We start from the raw sequence: 19,833 nt of genomic DNA on the forward strand, positions 1-19,833 counted from the left end.
AAGAGAATTGACAGCAACGTTCCCTCTAAGGTGTGCGCCTGTGCAATTGCGCACTGCTCAAGCGTCCTCTGCGCACGGCAAATCTATGCCACGCACAAAATCAAATAAAAAAATAAGCGCATAACAATTTTCGACACGACACGGACACGACAGAGAAAACAGTTTTCGTCATCATTGTTCAAATATTGTAACGTCTGTCGAGACGCTTTGAGGACATGAATTCCATCCATCACTTTACTGAGCAAAACTCTTTATTGTCGGCCATAAACACATCACCAAAACATTAGTAAAAAAAATGATATCTAGCAAAAGTGGTCATTTTCTGCAGTACAAACCAGACCAAAAGCAACTTTGTTATATCAACAGCAGCCGTTCGCTCTTTCTCACTTGCGCCAACACATGCACATATGGCACTTAGCCAGTGATGCGTTAACAGCCACACAAAAAGTCGGACAACTCAAACACCACACATAAAGTGTCATTCCAGGTCGTTACACTATGATTTACCAATCAAATGTGTGCTTATTCTAGTGTCATTTATTAGGAATCTTAATTTATAAATATTAATCATGAAATGCTATTAGTATATTAAATAAATACTCATAAAAATATATTTTTTACAAACAGGAAGTTGCAGGAATGCACACATGATCCCCTGCTTACATCTCATTGTGCAACATGTGAATGTTTTAATGGGAACTAAATGCAATGTCTGAAAGGGGTACAAACTATTTCCAAAGCAGGACCTCCACCCATTGATTGATTGATTGATTGAGACTTTTATTAGTAGGTTGCACAGTGAAGTACATATTCCGTACAATTGACCACTAAATGGTAACACCCGAATAAGTTTTTCAACTTGTTTAAGTCGGGGTCCACTTAAATTGATTCATGATACAGATATATACTATCATCATAATACAGTCATCACACAAGATAATCACATTGAATTATTTACATTATTTACAATCAGGGGTGTGGAGGGGGGGGGGGGTAGGATATGGACAGCAAGTAGTGGACATAGAGAGAGAGAGAGAGAGAGAGAGAGAGAGAGAGAGAGAGAGAGAGAGAGAGAGAGAGAGAGAGAGAGAGAGAGAGAGAGAGATCAGAAGGCATAGGAAAAAGTACCTGCATTTGATTGTTTACATTTGATTATTAGCATTTGATTATTAGCAATCCGGGGAGGGTGTTAGTTAGGGTTGTAGCTGCCTGGAGGTGAACTTTTATTGCGGTTTTGAAGGACGATAGAGATGCCCTTTCTTTTATACCTGTTGGGAGCGCATTCCACATTGATGTGGCATAGAAAGAGAATTAGTTAAGACCTTTGTTAGTTCGGAATCTGGGTTTAACGTGGTTAGTGGAGCTCCCCCTGGTGTTGGGGTTATGGCGGTCATTTACGTTAAGGAAGTAGTTTGACATGTACTTCAGACAAACAATACAAGTACACAGTTCATGAAAAACAATATTTGTTGTTATTGTCATTGTAAGTGGGCCTAAACACTTATATTAGAAATGGAAATGACTACTGTCATTTGATTATAATAATAAGAGAATGTTGTCTGTCTATCTGTGTTGGCCCTGCAATGAGGTGGGGACTTGTCCAGGGTGTACCCCGCCTTCCGCCCGAATGCAGCTGAGATAGGCTCCAGCGACCCCGAAAGGGACAAGCGGTAAAAAATGGATGGATGGATGGAGATTGAAGTTGTTATTTAGTCAGGTTTGGGACAGGTGTGCTGCTGGTGTAGCCACAGTGTGCACGTCTGATGTTGCTCACATGGGCTCCACTGAATGCTCAGGGAGATTTTGCGTTTGCTCACACACATGAACAATTAGAGGGAACATTGATTGACAGACTGTGTACCTTCAGTGCTGAATGATGAGCAGAGGCAGAGTTAATCCTTAAGTGGTGGAGGGAAAGTGGCATCGGAGTCTCTGTCTCTCTTTACTAGCTACGTCGAAGCATGTTGCTTATGTAGCTTGTTTCAGCAGATTTGAATTGCTGTTTTGGGCAGTAGATGGGATCTTTGATCCAAAGCACAATTTACATTTAACTAAAATGTTATTTTCTTTGTGCTCGACAAAAGAAAAGTAGTGAAAATTAGAAATTATCTCCATGTTAACAAACTCGACTGCAGCTCCGCCATGATCAGACACGCCCCCGCCCCCTTCCTCTCTCTCCCCCCACACTCAGACACACACACAGAGCGCAGGTCTCTCTTCTCCGGTTTGTGACACAAGAAGAATCAGAACTACGACACTAACACACTTTATACTACATTAAAAGTAACGTAAAATAACGCAGTAATGCATCATGTAGTAACGGTAACTGAGTTACTGAATATAAAAAATAACACGTTAGATTACTAGTTACCGCCGAAACTAACAGCGTTACAGTAACGTGTTACTTTGTAACGCGTTAGTCCCAACACTGATGCATATTATTGTCAGGAATGTGCTTCTCAGTGGAGGTCCTGACCTCAAAAGACAGAAGACAATTCAGCTTAGCTACATGTAGCTTGTCACTGCCCATCACTGGATACATTCCAATACTTGTTTACTCTATAAGTTTGCTACTGGTCCTCAAATTGATCATATTTTGCCTGGCAAAGTCTGAGTGCAGACAGCCCAACCCATTCCACCGATCATGACGGGCAGCTTCTGGGTATCTTGAATGGCTACCCTTGTCTTCCGAATTTGTTGATACACCAGAGCAACACTTAATACAATCAGCAGATGCCCTGTTATCATAGTTACGAATAATAATAATAATAAAACCTTAATATCTTAAACAGAAAGAATTTCCAGGCACAGGACCCTCAACTTATCCCATGCGTCCATCATGTATCCAGCAACGAACGTTCCGTCAGGACAGACAGGTTCCTCCGAATCAGAGCTTCTCGTCAAGGAAATCTTTTGTCAAATGCGTTGAGAAGCCAGTCGATCAATTCCTTGTCTGACTTTAAAGAAGAGTATCGAGAGAGGCTCCCAGAAAGTTGAGACGAGACGAGACAAAGGAGCTTTAGCAGGGAAAGATAACGGGAAGGGAAGGGAAGGGAAGTGTCCGCCTTTAGTGAGAGTTATTATAAAAACAAAACCGTGAAGAATGAATAATATTCAGATTCAATCTTTTTAACATCCATCCATCCATTTTCTGCCGCTTATCTCTTTCGGGGAAGCGGAGGGGGGCTGGAGCCTATCTCAGCTACATTCGGGTGGAAGGCGGTGTACACCCTGGACAAGTCACCACCTCATCACAGGGCCAACACATATATACAACATTCAAACACTAGGGGCCATTTAGTGTTGCCAATCAACCTATCCCCAGGTGCATGTCTTTGGAGGTGGAAGGGGCCTATCCCCAGGTGCATGTCTTTGGAGGTAGGAGGGGCCTATCCCCAGGTGCATGTCTTTGGAGGTAAGAGGGGCCTATCCCCAGGTGCATGTCTTTGGAGGTAGGAGGGGCCTATCCCCAGGTGCATGTCTTTGGAGGTGGGAGGGGCCTATCCCCAGGTGCATGTCTTTGGAGGTGGGAGGGGCCTATCCCCAGGTCCATGTCTTTGGAGGTGGGAGGGGCCTATCCCCAGGTGCATGTCTTTGGAGTTAGGAGGGGCCTATCCCCAGGTGCATGTCTTTGGAAGTGGGAGGGGCCTATCCCCAAGTGCATGTCTTTGGAGGTGCATATCAGATGCATTTATTTCTCAAATGCCTAAAAAGGGACCAATCAGGAGCAGAACCAGATTTCCTCGCCCTCGCCCATGCAATATTCCATCCATCCATCCATCCATCCATCCATCTTCTTCCGCTTATCCGAGGTCGGGTTGTGGGGGCAGCAGCCTAAGAAGGGAAGCCAAGACTTTCCTCTCCCCAGCCACTTTGTCCAGCTCTTCCCGGGGGATCCCGAGGCGTTCCCAGGCCAGTCGGGAGACATAGTCTACCCAACGTGTCCTGGGTCTTCCCTGTGGCCTCCTACCGGTCGGACGTGCCCTAAACACCTCCCTAGGGAGGCGTTCGGGTGGCATCCTGACCAGATGCCCGAGCCACCTCATCTGGCTCCTCTCGATGTGGAGGAGCAGCGGCTGTACTTTGAGCTCCCCCCGGATGGCAGAGCTTCTCACCCTATCTCAAAGGGAGAGCCCCGCCACCCGGCAGAGGAAACTGATTTTGGCCGCTTGTACCCGTGATCTTTTCCTTTCGGTCATAACCCAAAGCTCATGATCATAGGTGAGGATGGGAACGTAGATCGATGGGTAAATTGAGAGCTTTGCCTTCCGGCTCAGCTCCTTCTTCACCACAATGGATCGATACAGCGTCCGCATTACTGAAGACGCCACACCGATCCGCCCGTCGATCTCACCATCCACTCTTCCCTCACTCGTGAACAAGACTCCAAGGTACTTGAACTGCTCCACTTGGGTGCAGGGTCTCCTCCCCAACCCGGAGATGGCACTCCACCCTTTTCCGGGCGAGAACCATGGACTCTGACTTGGAGGTGCTGATTCTCATCCCAGTCGCTTCACACTCGGCTGCGAACCGATCCAGTGAGAGCTGAAGACCCTGGCCAGATGAAGCCATCAGGACCACATCATCTGCAAAAAGCAGAGACCTAATCCTGCAGCCACCAAATCAGATCCCCTCAACGCTTGACTGCGCCTAGAAATTATGTCAATAAAAGTTATGAAGAGAATCGGTGACAAAGGGCAGCCTTAAAAAAAGTGATCCAATAATTAAATTATTACATGACAGAATTAGGATATTTTTTTTAAACAGTATTTAAGGCGACTGCTACAAACAACAACCTTTACAGTGTGCACAAAGAGGAAACTAACTGTGATGTTTTGTGATGGCGTCCTCTTATAGTACATTCAGACCTTCATCAACGAGACCTTTGTGGAGCGCTGGGCCATCCAGCTGCAGGACTACCAGGTGACTCTGATCTGGACCATTATCGTCTCCATCTTCTCGTTAGGCGGCTTAGTGGGGGCTCTCATTGCCGGACCCATGTCCATTCGCTTTGGGAGGTACTGTAGATGAGGCATGTTCGAGAATGATGTAGACTAGAGTTTAATGTGTTTGGACTTTGGCATAGACAAATGGACTACATTATGGTAATTAAATGAACAATGGTTAAGTTTTCTCTGACTGACAGCACTGGGACACTCTACATGTGGTTTTGAAAATTTGAAATACAACAAGTGCAATTTATGAAAAAAATATGCCACAAATCTTCTATTGTAGGAAAAAATGCCTGCTGCTCAACAATATCTTCCTCCTAAGTGGCGCTCTATTGGCTTTGACAAGTCGTGCCGCCGGGTCGTTTGAAATGATCATCCTATCACGTGTCCTTATTGGAATAAATGCAGGTAGGTTTGTTTTGCTTATATGCGATGCTATGCTATGCTATGCTATGCTATGCTATGCTATGTTATCTATGCTCTAGGTCTAAGCTATGCTATGCTATGCTATGCTATGCTATGCTATGCTATGCTATACGATGTTATGTTATCTATGCTCTACTTCTATGCTCTGCTATGCCATGCTATGCAATGCTATGCTTTGCTATGCTTTGCTTGCTATGCTATGCTATGCTATGCTATGCTATGCTATGCTATCTTATGATGTACTATATCAGGGGTGTTCAAACTTTTTCCACTGAGGGCAGCACACTGAAAAATCAAAGCATGTGGGGGCCATTTTTATAATTATTTAATTTCAAAACCAATACAATGCATAGATTTGTCTTTTTTTTTACTTTTACGGTTTGGTCAAGTTTGGTCCCGGGGGTCCAAAAGGGTCTTAGTCATAATATTTTTTTTAAATGTCATATTTAAATTTTTCCAAAAAAAAAAATATATATATATTTCTCTAAATCTCTAAATCAATTTTAGGTCTGTATATATATATATATATATATATATATATATATATATATATATATATATATATATATATATATATATATATATATATATATATATATATATATATATATATATATATTATGGCAAAAAAACAAATGTGTAGTATTTCCCCCCAAAAAAAGTTTTTAACATGTTTTTGTTTGTTTGTTTAAAGCCCTTTTGTCAAAGAAAACTTAGTTTTTCATATGGCAAATATGCAACATTTTCCCTAAAAAATATTTCAAAGTGGAATAATTGATGTGAATTAATTGGAGCCTTGAAAAGGTCAATAATTCATAAAATTGATTTTAATTCATTGTCATTATTACCGGTATTATTTTTGAGCAATGACTGTTTTAAAGAAAAAACAGCTTGCGTAGCAGCTTTATGTCATTATTAGTAGAGATATACTTTGTGACGGACGATTCGATACGCATCTCAATACATGGGTTACGATGTGATTTAAAAACAATTTATTTATAAAACAGAAAGATTTGATGAGAGTCGATTTAGTGTATGAACAATTCAATATAATTTGATTTAGTGTATGAACGATTCAATAAGATTCAATACGATGTATGAACGATTCGAGTCTAGGGTTAACATTTGTTGATTGACCCATTCTTTTTTACACCACAAAATAACATATGCATTAATTCCTGTACATACCATTCTCCTCATGGTAGACGATAAATAGTTAGGACCTTGGCACCAAGTGCTCAGACGAGATCCGTCCAAGCTAAGTCAATGAGCATGAACTGATGAAAACTACTCGGATAAGAGGCCAAACGTCTTCTAATAAAACTGATCAGTTGAATGCCATGAGAATAACAATAACCTGATGAAAGAGAACACCCTAGAGGCAAATTCATCTTCAAATATAAAAAAAAAACATTCTATAAATGTGACATGCTTCCAGTATTTTCACATTTTAAAACACAACATATGGTGTATATCCCTAAAGATGTTAAATGAAGTAAAAAGGCAAACACATGTCAATTATAGTTATTTTCCATGAGTCAAGTCAAATCAGTGTCATCTGGGGGGCAGGACTTCCGGGACAAGGATGGGAAGTAATGTGTGTTATGGAGTTGAAAAAGGAAAGTAAAGTTGCCGGAACAGAGAGCAAGACACGGAGATTGAGCCCGTTGTACGAGAATGTTGCATTTTGTGAAATAAAGAAAGACAAACTGGGAATCTGTCTGTTCCGCCATTACTTGGGATGTTACAAACGTACAATATTGACGGGCGGCACAGCACGGAGGCGGTCCGCAATGTTGACGTTACGTATCCTGCAGGTAATTATTTGGCGGGAAGCCATTATATTTTCTTTGTTTTAAAGATAAACTGTCTACTGATTGCGAGTCTCGCACGACACCTGGTCCAAGTACCTACGTCATTTCTCGTCTCCGGTTACGTAAGTAACGAAACACGAAAACGTGATTCTTTCCACGGACAACCCTGGTTCTCGTGTTGTTGTAAAAACAAAAACCGTCAACCGATTTCTAGTTCGGCATAATAACCGGTTTATGTGTCTACCCTGGATTAACCTAAGGATGCACAACTGAATCGTATTGATTGAGGGAGCTATATCCGGTGTAGCCAAACCGACCGCTTCATAAACCGAATTTTCGGTCGCATCAGTTTGTTGTTAACAACCGGAGTTATTAAAGTCAACATTGCAACTTTTTCTTGTTAAATTTTACCCGTTTGCTCTTTTACTTCACTTTAATGTTTTGTTTTTTGGACACTTTGGACAGCTATGTGCTATATGCTATCATATGCTATTGTATGCTATCCTATGCTATGTTATGTTAAGCTACATTAAGTTACGCTGTGTTGCGCTACGCTATGCTTCAGTACACTACGTTTAAGACAGGGGTCGGCAACCCAAAACGTTGAAAGAGCCATATTGGACCAAAAATACAAAAAAACAATCTGTCTGGAGCGGCAAAAAATGAAAAGTCGTATATAAGTCTTATAATGAAGACAACAAATGACGCAAGTGTCTATATTAGCTACAATAGCCTACTATCAAAATTACTTTAAAAGTCTTATATAAGTGTTATAATGAAGACAACACATTATATAAGTGTCTATATTAGCTATAATAGCCTACTATCAAAATGACTATGTGTCGCAGGCCGAAGCAAATCTTCGTTGACAGAAATGTTGAAATGTAATATTTATTCAACACATTTATACAACATTAGAAACCATTAGTAAATCAGAAGGTGAGATAACTCCTGGAAATGACTGGCTTTTAATAGATAGACAGATAGATAGTACTTTATTGATTCCTTCAGGAGAGTTCCCTCAGGAAAATTAAATGGCGAAAGGTATAGATGTGTGTGTCCAAGTTCAAGGAAACAGCAGGCTGTCTTCTTCTAATAGATTTATTACAATTTTGGCAAGCTAGGTAATGTTTGCTGTGGTCTGGAACAACATGGCACACAAACAACTATCTGAAATGCAGCCAATATTACATACAGATAATGTGTCATGAGACATGCAAAACTAAATTATATACAAAGAGGATAAAAGTAAAGGATATTAAATGAGCTCAAATATACCTACAAATGAGGGATAATAATGCAATATGTACATACAGCTATCCTAAATAGCATGTTAGCATTGATTAGCTTGCAGTCATGCAATGACCAAATATGCCTTATTAGCTCTCCAACGAGTCAATAACATCAAGAAAGCTCACCGTTGTGCATTCAGGCACAGCATAAAACTTTTGGTGGACAAAATGAGACAAAGAAGGAGTGGAAGATTTCACATGTAAACAAACTGTTGCAGTTGTTTGTGTTTTCCCTACGTCTTTCTCCATTTTCAATCCTTTTTTAAAAATGCTCCAGGGAGCCACTAGGACGGCACTAAAGAGCCGCATGCGGCTCGAGAGCCGCGGGTTGCTGACACCCGGTGTAAAGAACTATGATTCTCTCATCTGTTTGTCTTGCAGGAATCAGCATGAACGTGCAGCCGATGTATTTTGGGGAGAGTGCACCAAAGCACTTGAGAGGGGCTGTGGCTTTGTCCTCTGCGGTTTTCACAGCCTTTGGTGTGGTGCTTGGACAAGTGGTGGGACTCAGGTGAGGATGATGTTCTGATAATGATCATGAAAAAGCACAACAACTGTACAATCTTATGCTTGTAGAGAGATTCTGGGCAACGAGTCATGTTGGCAGTATCTTCTTGCCAGTAACGCCCTTCCTGGCTTGATTCAGCTCCTGACCCTGCCGTGGTTCCCAGAAAGCCCCAGATACTTACTCATAGACCAGGGGGACAAGGAGGCTTGCATCAAGGGTGGGTACCTCAATAGAAAGCAAACACTATATTTTTGTGAAATCAGATCTTATATTGGATCTCATTAGCTCGTGCGTGTGGTCCAATTGTGTCCTTAAAGGCCTACTGAAACCCACTACTACCGACCATGCAGTCTGATAGTTTATATATCAATGATGAAATCTTAACATTATAACACATGCCAATACGGCCGGGTTAACTTATAAAGTGACATTTTAAATTTGCCGCTAAACTTCCGGTTCGAAACGCCTCTGAGGATGACGTATGCGCGTGACGTAGCCCGGGGAACACGGGTATGCCTTCCACATTGAAGCCAATACGAAAAAGCTCTGTTTTCATTTCATAATTCCACAGTATTCTGGACATCTGTGTTCGTGAATCTGTTGCAATCATGTTCATTGCATTATGGAGAAAGAAGCTGAGCAAGCAAAGAAGAAAGTTGTCGGTGCGAAATGGACGTATTTTTCGAACGTAGTCAGCAACAACAGTACACAGCCGGCGCTTCTTTGTTTACATTCCCGAAAGATGCAGTCAAGATGGAAGAACTCGGATAACAGAGACTCTAACCAGGATTACTTTGATTTGGATGACAAAGACGCAGACGTGCTACTGTGAGTATGCAGCTTTGGCTTCTAAACATTTGATCGCTCGACCGTATGTGCGCAACTTTTTTTTGCGTATGTACGTAACTTTTTTAAAATATTTAAGCTTTATGAACCTTGGGTTAGGTGAACGGTCTTTTGGGCTGAGTGATTGTGTGTGTTGATCAGGTGTTTGAATTGTATTGGCGTGTTCTATGGAGCTAGGAGCTAGCATAGGAGCTAGGAGTTAGCATAACAAAGACGTAGGTGTTTTTATGCAGGATTAATTTGTGTCATATTAAATATAAGCCTGGTTGTGTTGTGGCTAATAGAGTAAATATATGTCTTGTGTTTATTTACTGTTTTAGTCATCCCCAGCTGAATACCAGGTACCGTGAGTATGCAGCCTTGGCTGCTAAACATTTGATAGCTTGACCGTACGTGCGCGTCACGTACGTAACTTTTTAAAAATATATGAGCTTTATGAACCTTGGGTTAGGTGAACGGTCTTTTGGGCTGAGTGATTGTGTGTGTTGATCAGGTGTTTGAATTGTATTGGCGTGTTCTATGGAGCTAGGAGCTAGCATAGGAGCTAGGAGCTAGCATAACAAACACGCAGGTGTTTTTATGCAGGATTAATTTGTGTCATATTAAATATAAGCCTGGTTGTGTTGTGGCTAATAGAGTATATATATGTCTTGTGTTTATTTACTGTTGTAGTCATTCCCAGCTGAATATCAGGTACCGTGAGTATGCAGCCTTGGCTGCTAAACATTTGATAGCTTGACCGTATGTGCGCGTTACGTACGTAACTTTTTAAAAATATATAAGCTTTATGAACCTTGGGTTAGGTGAACGGTCTTTTGGGCTGAGTGATTGTGTGTGTTGATCAGGTGTTTGAATTGTATTGGCGTGTTCTATGGAGCTAGGAGCTAGCAGAGGAGCTAGAAGCTAGCATAACAAACACGTAGGTGTTTTTATGCAGGATTAATTTGTGGCATATTAAATATAAGCCTGGTTGTGTTGTGGCTAATAGAGTATATATATGTCTTGTGTTTATTTACTGTTGTAGTCATTCCCAGCTGAATATCAGGTCACCCCCGGCTCTCACAGCATCTTCCCCATCTGAATAGCTTCAACTCCCCACTAGTCCTTCACTTGCACTTTACTCATCCACAAATCTTTCATCCTCGCTCAAATTAATGGGGAAATTGTCGCTTTCTCGGTCCGAATCTCTCTCACTTCATGCGGCCATCATTGTAAACAATAGGGAACTTTGCGTATATGTTCAACTGACTACGTCACGCTACTTCCGGTAGGGGCAAGCCTTTTTTTTATCAGATACCAAAAGTTGCAATCTTTATCGTCGTCGTTCTATACTAAATCCTTTCAGCAAAAATATGGCAATATCGCGAAATGATCAAGTATGACACATAGAATAGATCTGCTATCCCCGTTTAAATAAAAAAAATTCATTTCAGTAGGCCTTTAATTCAAAGCCATTTAAAAATCTTATGAACGACTTATGTCCTGTGCTCAGAGAGTATGGGGTATCGGACTGTCTGATTGTGGCGGTCCGCTCCCTGTATGATCAGTGTCAGAGCTTGGTCCGCATTTCCGGCAGTGAGTCGGACCCGTTTCCAGTGAGGGTTGGACTCCGCCAAGGGCGCCCTTTGTCACCGATTCTGTTCATAACTTTTATGGCCAGAATTTGTAGGAGCAGTCAGGGCGTTGAGGGGATCTGGTTTGGTGGCTGCAGGATTAGGTCTCTGCTTTTTGTAGATGATGTGGTCCTGATGGCTTCATCTGGCCAGGATCTTCAGCTCTCACTGGATCGGTTCGCAGCCAAGTGTGAAGCGACTGGGATGAGGATCAGCACCTCCAAGTCCGAGTCCATTGTTCTCGCCCGGGAAAGGGTGGAGTGCCATCTCCGAGTTGCCCCATGTGGAGGAGTTCAAGTACCTCGGAGTCTTGTTCACGAGTGAGGGAAGAGTGGACCGTGAGATGGACAGGCGGATCGGTGTGGCGTCTTCAGTAATGCGGACGCTGTATCAATCCATCGTGGTGAAGGAGCTGAGCCGGAAGGCAAAGCTTTCAATTTACCAGTCGATCTACGTTCCCATCCTCACCTATGGTCATGAGCTTTGGGTTATGACCAAAAGGAAAAGATCACGGGTACAAGCGGCCGAAATGAGTTTCCTCCGCCGGGTGGCGGGGCTCTCCCTTTGAGATAGGGTGAGAAGCTCTGCCATCCGGGGGGGAGCTCAAAGTAAAGCCGCTTCTCCTCCACATCGAGAGGAGCCAGATGAGGTGGTTCGGGCATCTGGTCAGGATGCCACCCGAACGTCTCCCTCGGGAGGTGTTTAGGGCACGTCCGACCGGCAGGAGGCCACGGGGAAGACCCAGGACACGTTGGGAAGACTATGTCTCCCGGCTGGCCTGGGAACGCCTCGGGATCCCCCAGGAGGAGCTGGACGAAGTGACTGGGGAGAGGGAAGTCTGGGCTTCTCTGCTTAGGCTGCTGCCCCCGGAAGAAAATGGAAGGATGGATGGACTTATGTCACAATGCTGACATTTCAAAAATTAATTGAACCTTCATCAGTAACTTTTAGCCAGCTGCTAAGCAAAAAGCGACACATTGAGCTCATTGAGGTTGTGTCCTCAGCTCTGCGGCGACTGCGTGGCTGCGAAGTCCAGAGCAGCGAGCTGGCCGAGATCCTGCAAGAACAGGCCGAAACCAAGGGCCTGAGGCCCAGTCGTCCCTGGGAGCTCTTCGGTGACCGCGCGGTGCGCTGGCAGCTCATCACCGTCATGGTCGTCAGCAGCGCTATGCAGCTGTGCGGCAATGACTCGGTGTGTAGTATGTTGCACGATGTCATTGACACCGCACGCGCAGGATTGGATGTTGCAGCTTGAATGGACATTGGAGAAGGTTACTGCTGGTCGCATAAAAAATGAATGCTGTGATTGGCAGTTTAAACTCTTATTGGACACTTCATTAGGGACATTTGCTCTTCTTAAATGTCCTCCTTTTCCTGTATTCTAGTCAAGTCATTTACAAAACGTAAACATAGTAGGCTATCGGCTATTAGAAGCTAACAGCTACACAACAGCTCAGCACACAATAGCACACAAGAAAGACATACGTAATAAGTGTCCTTCATTGAACAATATTTCAGTGTAAAACAGCGCATTTGTCAATATAAACAAATATCAAATCATTATAGTTGCATATTACTTACACATACAAATTCTCCAAGGCAAATATGTATTAGAAAGTATCCAGTAATAAATGTGTCCACATCATTCAACTTACTTAACTATTATTGAGACCACTTAGTTTCGCAAAAAACTAATTACCACCTCGCTTCAATTTAAAAACAGCATCATTCAGTCACAAGGTTGGTGTTTTTCATAAATATCATCGTTTCTGACTAATTTCACTTGATTTTCCGACGTTCCACACTACAAAATAATTAAAGTATGTATGATTCCTGATGATATTGTATCGGCTTAACATCGGTATCGGCCAATACTCAAGGCTTCATTGTATTTGAAGTGAAGAGGTTGTAACAGAACTTTTTTAAAGTGAATTAACAGCTCCAAAGTTTAGCGTTGTGTTCGGAAAGTGAAAGTAAAATTAAAAGAAGACAATCAAATTGGGCCTCCAGATCAGGGGTCCCCAAACTATGGCCTGCGGCCCGGATCCGGCCAAAATCCGTCCCGCGGGAAGTCCCAAGTTAAAAAAAATTTTTAAAGTGTTTTTTTTTATTATTTTTTTTTTAATCTGTCCTTTCTAATCAATTTTCTACCGCTTGTTACTCTCTGTGTCTCCTAGCCGCTCAGACAAATCATATTGTCTAAAAATGCATTTTCCCATTGATAACGTGACATCATTGTGCTCGGACAATATATATATATATATATATATATATATATATATATATATATATATATATATATATATATATATATATATATATATATATATATATATATATATATATATATATATACACAGTCCGGCCCTGGTCAAAAATTTTTAACCCAAAGCGGCCCCCGAATCTAAAAGTTTGGGGACCCCTGCTCCAGATGTTTGTTGGCGTCAGTAGTGCTGCCCAATACAGAATAACAAACCTATTGTTTCGTGAATAATTCTCTAACAACGTCAAGCAAAAGTCAGCGTTATTATTAAGTGTACTGTACCTAATAATGTGTCCTGTGCGACTGTTTACAAATTTTTAGTTTAAGCTTGTCGGATTTACAAAGCATTAACTGAGTTACTGAAACTGTGTGTGCGTGTCAAGGAACTTCAGCGCGTAAAAGACTCCCTGTTGTCTTGCAGATCTACTTCTATGCGTCGTACGTCTTTAAAGAGGCAGGAATATCTGATGACCAAATCCAGTATATCACAATCGGCACGGGCATGTGTGAATTCACAGCCTGCATCATGTGTGTAAGTCGCTTACGTAACACCTAGTCTACGCACACACACATGAACACACACACATGCACACGCACGCACACACACACACACGCACACACACACACAAACACACACACACACACACACACACTGGGTAGGCTACTGTATGTCTAAATCCTCCTCACTTAGGCATGTAATAATACAGTCTAAAGTTGAATACATTTAAATAAAGTCAATTGAATGTGTTAAAATTACTAAAATACATTAATATTTTATATTTATATTATTCTTGCATTCTATATGAACTTTTGATTGCCATTTGGTCTGTTTTGTGTGGGTTTTTTTTTAAAGTTCCAAATAAGTGTTTGATGAGCATTCCTCAACTTTCTCAGTCTTTTTTGCCAATTGTGCTAGCTTTTTTGAAACATGTTGCAGGCATCAAATTCCAAATGAGCTAATATTTGCAAAAAATAACAAAGTTTACCAGTTCGTACGTTAAGTATCTTGTCTTTGCAGTCTATTCAATTGAATATAGGTTGAAAATTATTTGCAAATCATTGTATTCTGTTTTTGTTTACACAATGTCTCAGCTTCACTGGTTTTGGGGTTTGTACGTTTGTACATAAAGTTAAATAAAATAATATGAAAAAAAAACATTTTTACATGATAAAATAATAAATTATTTCATTGACTCCCAAACACAAGGTGCTGAAAAAAACAGTGAAACTTAATTTTCAAAATGTTCGATTTTGAGAATTGTTATGAATCAATGATGTAAAGTGTATACTAACGGGCCTAAATATGAAGTATGCCTAGAAGAGTTTTATGAAACACTTTGCCTTAAAAAGAAGATGCGTTTATTATTATGCACTGCGTCGTGCTGAGATTTGTGTCTAAAAGTTAGCCACATTAGAAGTTGATATCTTGACATGTTTTCAGAACCTGCTGATCGAGTGCAAAGGTCGCCGGTTCCTGCTGATGGGAGGCTTCATCCTCATGACCGTGTGGGCGATTGTCTTCACCATCGCGCTGTCTTTCGAGGTATTTCCACCAGATGGATGCTATGAACGTGCGGTGTGTTGTTATGTTGTTTTGTGTTACCGTGTTACGTTGTGATGTGACGAGCGCAGCACCTGGTATCCTGGATGCCTTACCTGAGCATGGCCTGCATCTTCACTTACATCCTCAGCTTTGGCATGGGTCCAGGTCAGTGTGGCACCATCGTCTTCATAAAGACTCACACACGCATGGCAGGATAGAGTATTACACTTCATTATTCTTATTAGCATTCTTCAATGTTCTTCTTCCAGCGGGTGTGACAGGACTTCTTCCCACTGAAGTGTTCAATCAAACGGCTCGGCCGGCGGCGTACATGATCGCTGGCTCCATGATGTGGATCAACCTCTTCATTGTTGGAATGATCTTTCCGTTTCTCGTGGTTTGTACATATACTTTATGTCCACACATAATGTTCATAACATAACATAATTGGAACCTTGAGTATTGGCCGATACCCATATTAATCTGATACGATATTAGCATGGATCACACATTTCTTTATGATTTTGTAGTGTGGAATATTAGAAAAGGTTTGATAAAGTGAAATTAATCAAACAGAGAACAATGGTAGCTATGAAAAACACTAACCTATTTAATTATTATCTGTCTGGAATTGACTTACGCTGCCTTTAGGTAAAGTGGCGTTGTAATTGTTTCAAAAAATTAATTAAGTTAAGATCATGATGCAGTAAGTTGAGTGATGCGGACACATTTGTTACTGGATACTTTTTAATACACTTCTGCCTTGTAGCCTTTGTATGTGTAAGTAATATGCAACTATATTTATTTGATTATATTTATATTAACAAATGTGCTGTTTTAGACCTCACTATTGTTCAATGGAGGACACTTATTACGTATGTCTAGCTTGTGTGCTATTGTGTGCTTAACTGTTGTGTAGCTGCTAGCTTCGAGTAGCCTATAGCCTACCATGTTTACCTTTTGTAAATGACTTGACAAAAATAGACGAAAAGACCAACCTTGTGTGCTTAATGTAGGGCATTTAGATATTAACTGGCTGTCCAGCTTTGCACAAGTAAACACGCTGCAGGATTGCATGTAACGGACATTTTATTTGCAAGTGATATCATCTGTTTTTTTCTGATTTTGGACCGATATCAGTTTCAGATTGCGAAAGCCCTACTAGCATTAATCTCGTTCTTTCTTTCTTTCTTTCTTTCTTTCTTTCTTTCTTTCTTTCTTTCTTTCTTTCTTTCTTTCTTTCTTTCTTTCTTTCTTTAAAAGAAATGGTTTTGTTCTTTCCACTTAGTTTTTTTCACAATCATTAGCTTTCAAAATTGTGTGATTTTGTTGTAGTTTCAGTCTCTTTTTAATCAATCCACCAATTAAGTGATTTTGTTTCTTTTAAAACAATTTCAACATCAATTTTAACAATCCAATCGTTCAAGTTATGTGATTTATTTTTTAATGGTTTAATTTCCAAGTCTATCTTCTGCTTCCTTCAACGAATTAAATGTATTTCTATTCAGCCAAGAAATTTAAATATTGGTTTATTTTAAATACTGTCATTAAATTTTGCACTATTTTCACTCCCTCTTTATTCAAACCTTAATTTTCATTTTTGAACAATTTCATTAATCAGAAATATGTGATTTATCTTTTATTATTTTAGATTCTTTGTTTTCTTTGTTTTTTTTCATAATTTTATTTTTTTTTTATAGTCAATTATACTTCAATTTGGTTAATTTGAAGTATTCCATTTGCAGTTATTGATTAATTTCTTAAAATAATTAAAACATTTTCTCTCAAGTTAACTTAATTTTTTTTAAACTAAATTGTTTGATAATTATTTGTTGTGTCTTTTTATTGATTTATTTTATGCAGTCCACCCATTTTATTTTTAAATAATTTACTCAATTTTAATTATTTGTCAATTGCCAGTATGTGACTTATTTTTAATATTTGAATTTTGTATTGTATTCAACTGTTATACCATAAATGTGTTTTTTTGTTTGTATTGATTTAATTTGGTCCATCAAATTATTAGATTTTTTTTCAATACTCTTATTTTTCTATAGTTTCAGTTTCCTTTTATTCATAACATTGTGTATTTAAATATGTTTCAGTATTTTTTAGATTCAAGTGATTTTCTTAAAATAATTGTTTTGTTTAAACAATGTCATTTTATTTTACAACGCTTTCAGTCTATCACTATCAATATCACTATGGCGCCCTCTGGCGGCCACCATGTTAAACTCCTCGTTGTCTTTGGCAGAGTGAGATGCGCCAGTATTGTTTCGTGCCTTTCGCCGCCGTGTGCCTGCTCTCCGCGCTGTACGTCGGCCTGGTTCTGCCGGAGACCAAGGGCAAGTCTTTGTCGGCCATCACCGCTGAGTTCCACAAGCTCAACTTCAAGAACCAGGAAAGGAAGGGTCATGGTCAAAGTCAGTATCAGGCGGGCCAAGTGTGTGCGTCCACGGCCTTGTAGACACCTTCCATCTTATTTGACAACACAAGATGATATAATGTAGCAATCATATATTAGAGTCAATCTGCGCATGCGTTCGAGTGTGCGTGTGAATGAGAACACACGTGTATGAGAGTTAAATATTTGTAGGTATTCATTGTTATCCAATAAATATTCTATTGTATATGTTTATTTCCCTTTTTTATTAATTCTTCTTTTTAACTAAATACAAATAAAGCTTTTACTATAGTCCACAACATAAAGGGTTTTTGGTACAATTTGTTATTCAATCAAATCCAAAGCTTGCGAGGTGGCTCATTTCGAGTGTGACCTGCAAGCCTAACAGCAGGAGGCGACACTGCGTAGTTTGACGCGGGGGAAAAACAAAACAGAAATAAGATAATATCATAGTAAATGTTTTCAATGGAAACATATTTTAGAACATGACACTGTTTAAAATAAAATAAATAAATAAAATATAAAACAGTTGTATTATAATTGGTAACACGATTGATTTAAAAAAAGAAAAACAAAGGAAGGAGGCCGATAGATCTGAATAGGAACTGCAGTATTCAAGTTTAACAGCAGAGGGCGGCAGTGCGTCGTTTTTCAGAAAAACGCGAAAAAGAGATCAACAAATACAATTTCAACACACAGTATATATTTTTACGATTGTAAGAACTGAAAAAACGAATTATATTCTACTTAAATAAAAAAAAAACGTTAATTAGATTTTTAAAAACGTGTGAATAGTTTTGTGGAATTTATTTTTTTAAAAAGAGGCAAGTAGCTTTAGATTGCATTGGATCGACTTTATTTGTGTTTTGGGTCTAGAGGCTAGGGAAGCACTGTGTAACTTTTTTGGGGGAAAAAAGAAAGCAAAATGAGAAATAATATATATATTAATATATTATTCATAATTTCAAAAGCCAACTATAAAATATGGAAATTAAAAACGAAGTTTTAAATAAAGAAATGTAAGTGCATTATATATCCATCCATCCATCCATCTTCTTCCGCTTATCCGAGGTCGGGTCGCGGGGGCAGCAGCCTAAGCAGGGAAGCCCAGACTTTCCTCTCCCCAGCCACTTCGTCCAGCTCCTCCCGGGGGATCCCGAGGCGTTCCCAGGCCAGCCGGGAGACATAGTCTTCCCAACGTGTCCTGGGTCTTCCCCGTGGCCTCCTACCGGTTGGACGTGCCCTAAACACCTCCCGAGGGAGGCGTTCGGGTGGCATCCTGACCAGATGCCCGAACCACCTCATCTGGCTCCTCTCGATGCGAAGGAGCAGTGGCTTTACTTTGAGCTCCCCCCGGATGGCAGAGCTTCTCACCCTATCTCTAAGGGAGAGCCCCGCCACCCGGCGGAGGAAACTCATTTCGGCCGCCTGTACCCGTGATCTTGTCCTTTCGATCATGACCCAAAGCTCATGACCATAGGTGAGGATGGGAACGTAGATTGACCGGTAAATTGAGAGCTTTGCCTTCCGGCTCAGCTCCTTCTTCACCACAACGGACCGATACAGCGTCCGCATTACTGAAGCCTGTCGATCTCACGATCCACTTTTCCCTCACTCGTGAACAAGACTCCTAGGTACTTGAACTCCTCCACTTGGGGCAGGGTCTCCTCCCCAACCCGGAGATGGCACTCCACTCTTTTCCAGGCAAGAACCATGGACTCGGATTTGGAGCTGCTGATTCTCCTCCCAGTCGCTTCACACTCGGCTGCGAACCAATCCAGTGAGAGCTGAAGACTCTGGCCAGATGAAGCCATCAGGACCACATCATCTGCTTTATATATATATATATATATATATATATATATATATATATATATATATATATATATATATATATATATATATATATATATATATATACGCCAAAGTTATTGGAAATGGTTACATGTTTCTTAATTACATTAATGAATTAGTTTACATTGTTTAAGATAATAACTATGTATTTTTAAGAAATCAAAAATATTAATTTCATATGGACATATGGTTGTGTGATATACAAATGTAATGTTTATTTCAGTGATTGTAATGCCATCCATCCATTTTCTACCGCTTGTCCTTTTCGGGGTCGCGGGGGGTGCCGGAGCCTCGGGCGGAAGGCTGGGTACACCCTGG

At 40.5% G+C, this 19,833-nt stretch overlaps 1 protein-coding gene across 1 annotated transcript in view; it reads left to right on the forward strand.

Annotated features, from left to right (window-relative positions):
- The window catches only part of LOC133652510 (solute carrier family 2, facilitated glucose transporter member 11-like), a 36,834-nt gene extending 19,002 nt beyond the window's left edge, over nt 1-17,832 (forward strand). The window contains exons 4-13 of the mRNA XM_062051337.1: nt 4,858-5,018; nt 5,236-5,360; nt 8,866-8,995; nt 9,061-9,209; nt 12,456-12,643; nt 14,136-14,246; nt 15,156-15,257; nt 15,347-15,422; nt 15,527-15,654; nt 17,512-17,832. Of these exons, the coding sequence (XP_061907321.1) occupies nt 4,858-5,018; nt 5,236-5,360; nt 8,866-8,995; nt 9,061-9,209; nt 12,456-12,643; nt 14,136-14,246; nt 15,156-15,257; nt 15,347-15,422; nt 15,527-15,654; nt 17,512-17,724 (1,383 nt within the window). The 3' untranslated portion in view covers nt 17,725-17,832. The remainder of the gene's footprint in view (nt 1-4,857; nt 5,019-5,235; nt 5,361-8,865; nt 8,996-9,060; nt 9,210-12,455; nt 12,644-14,135; nt 14,247-15,155; nt 15,258-15,346; nt 15,423-15,526; nt 15,655-17,511) is intronic.
- The last annotated feature ends 2,001 nt before the right edge of the window (nt 17,833-19,833 follow it).

The sequence above is a fragment of the Entelurus aequoreus genome, linkage group LG01, assembly GCF_033978785.1.
Source record: "Entelurus aequoreus isolate RoL-2023_Sb linkage group LG01, RoL_Eaeq_v1.1, whole genome shotgun sequence".
Taxonomy (NCBI): Eukaryota; Metazoa; Chordata; class Actinopteri; order Syngnathiformes; family Syngnathidae; genus Entelurus; species Entelurus aequoreus.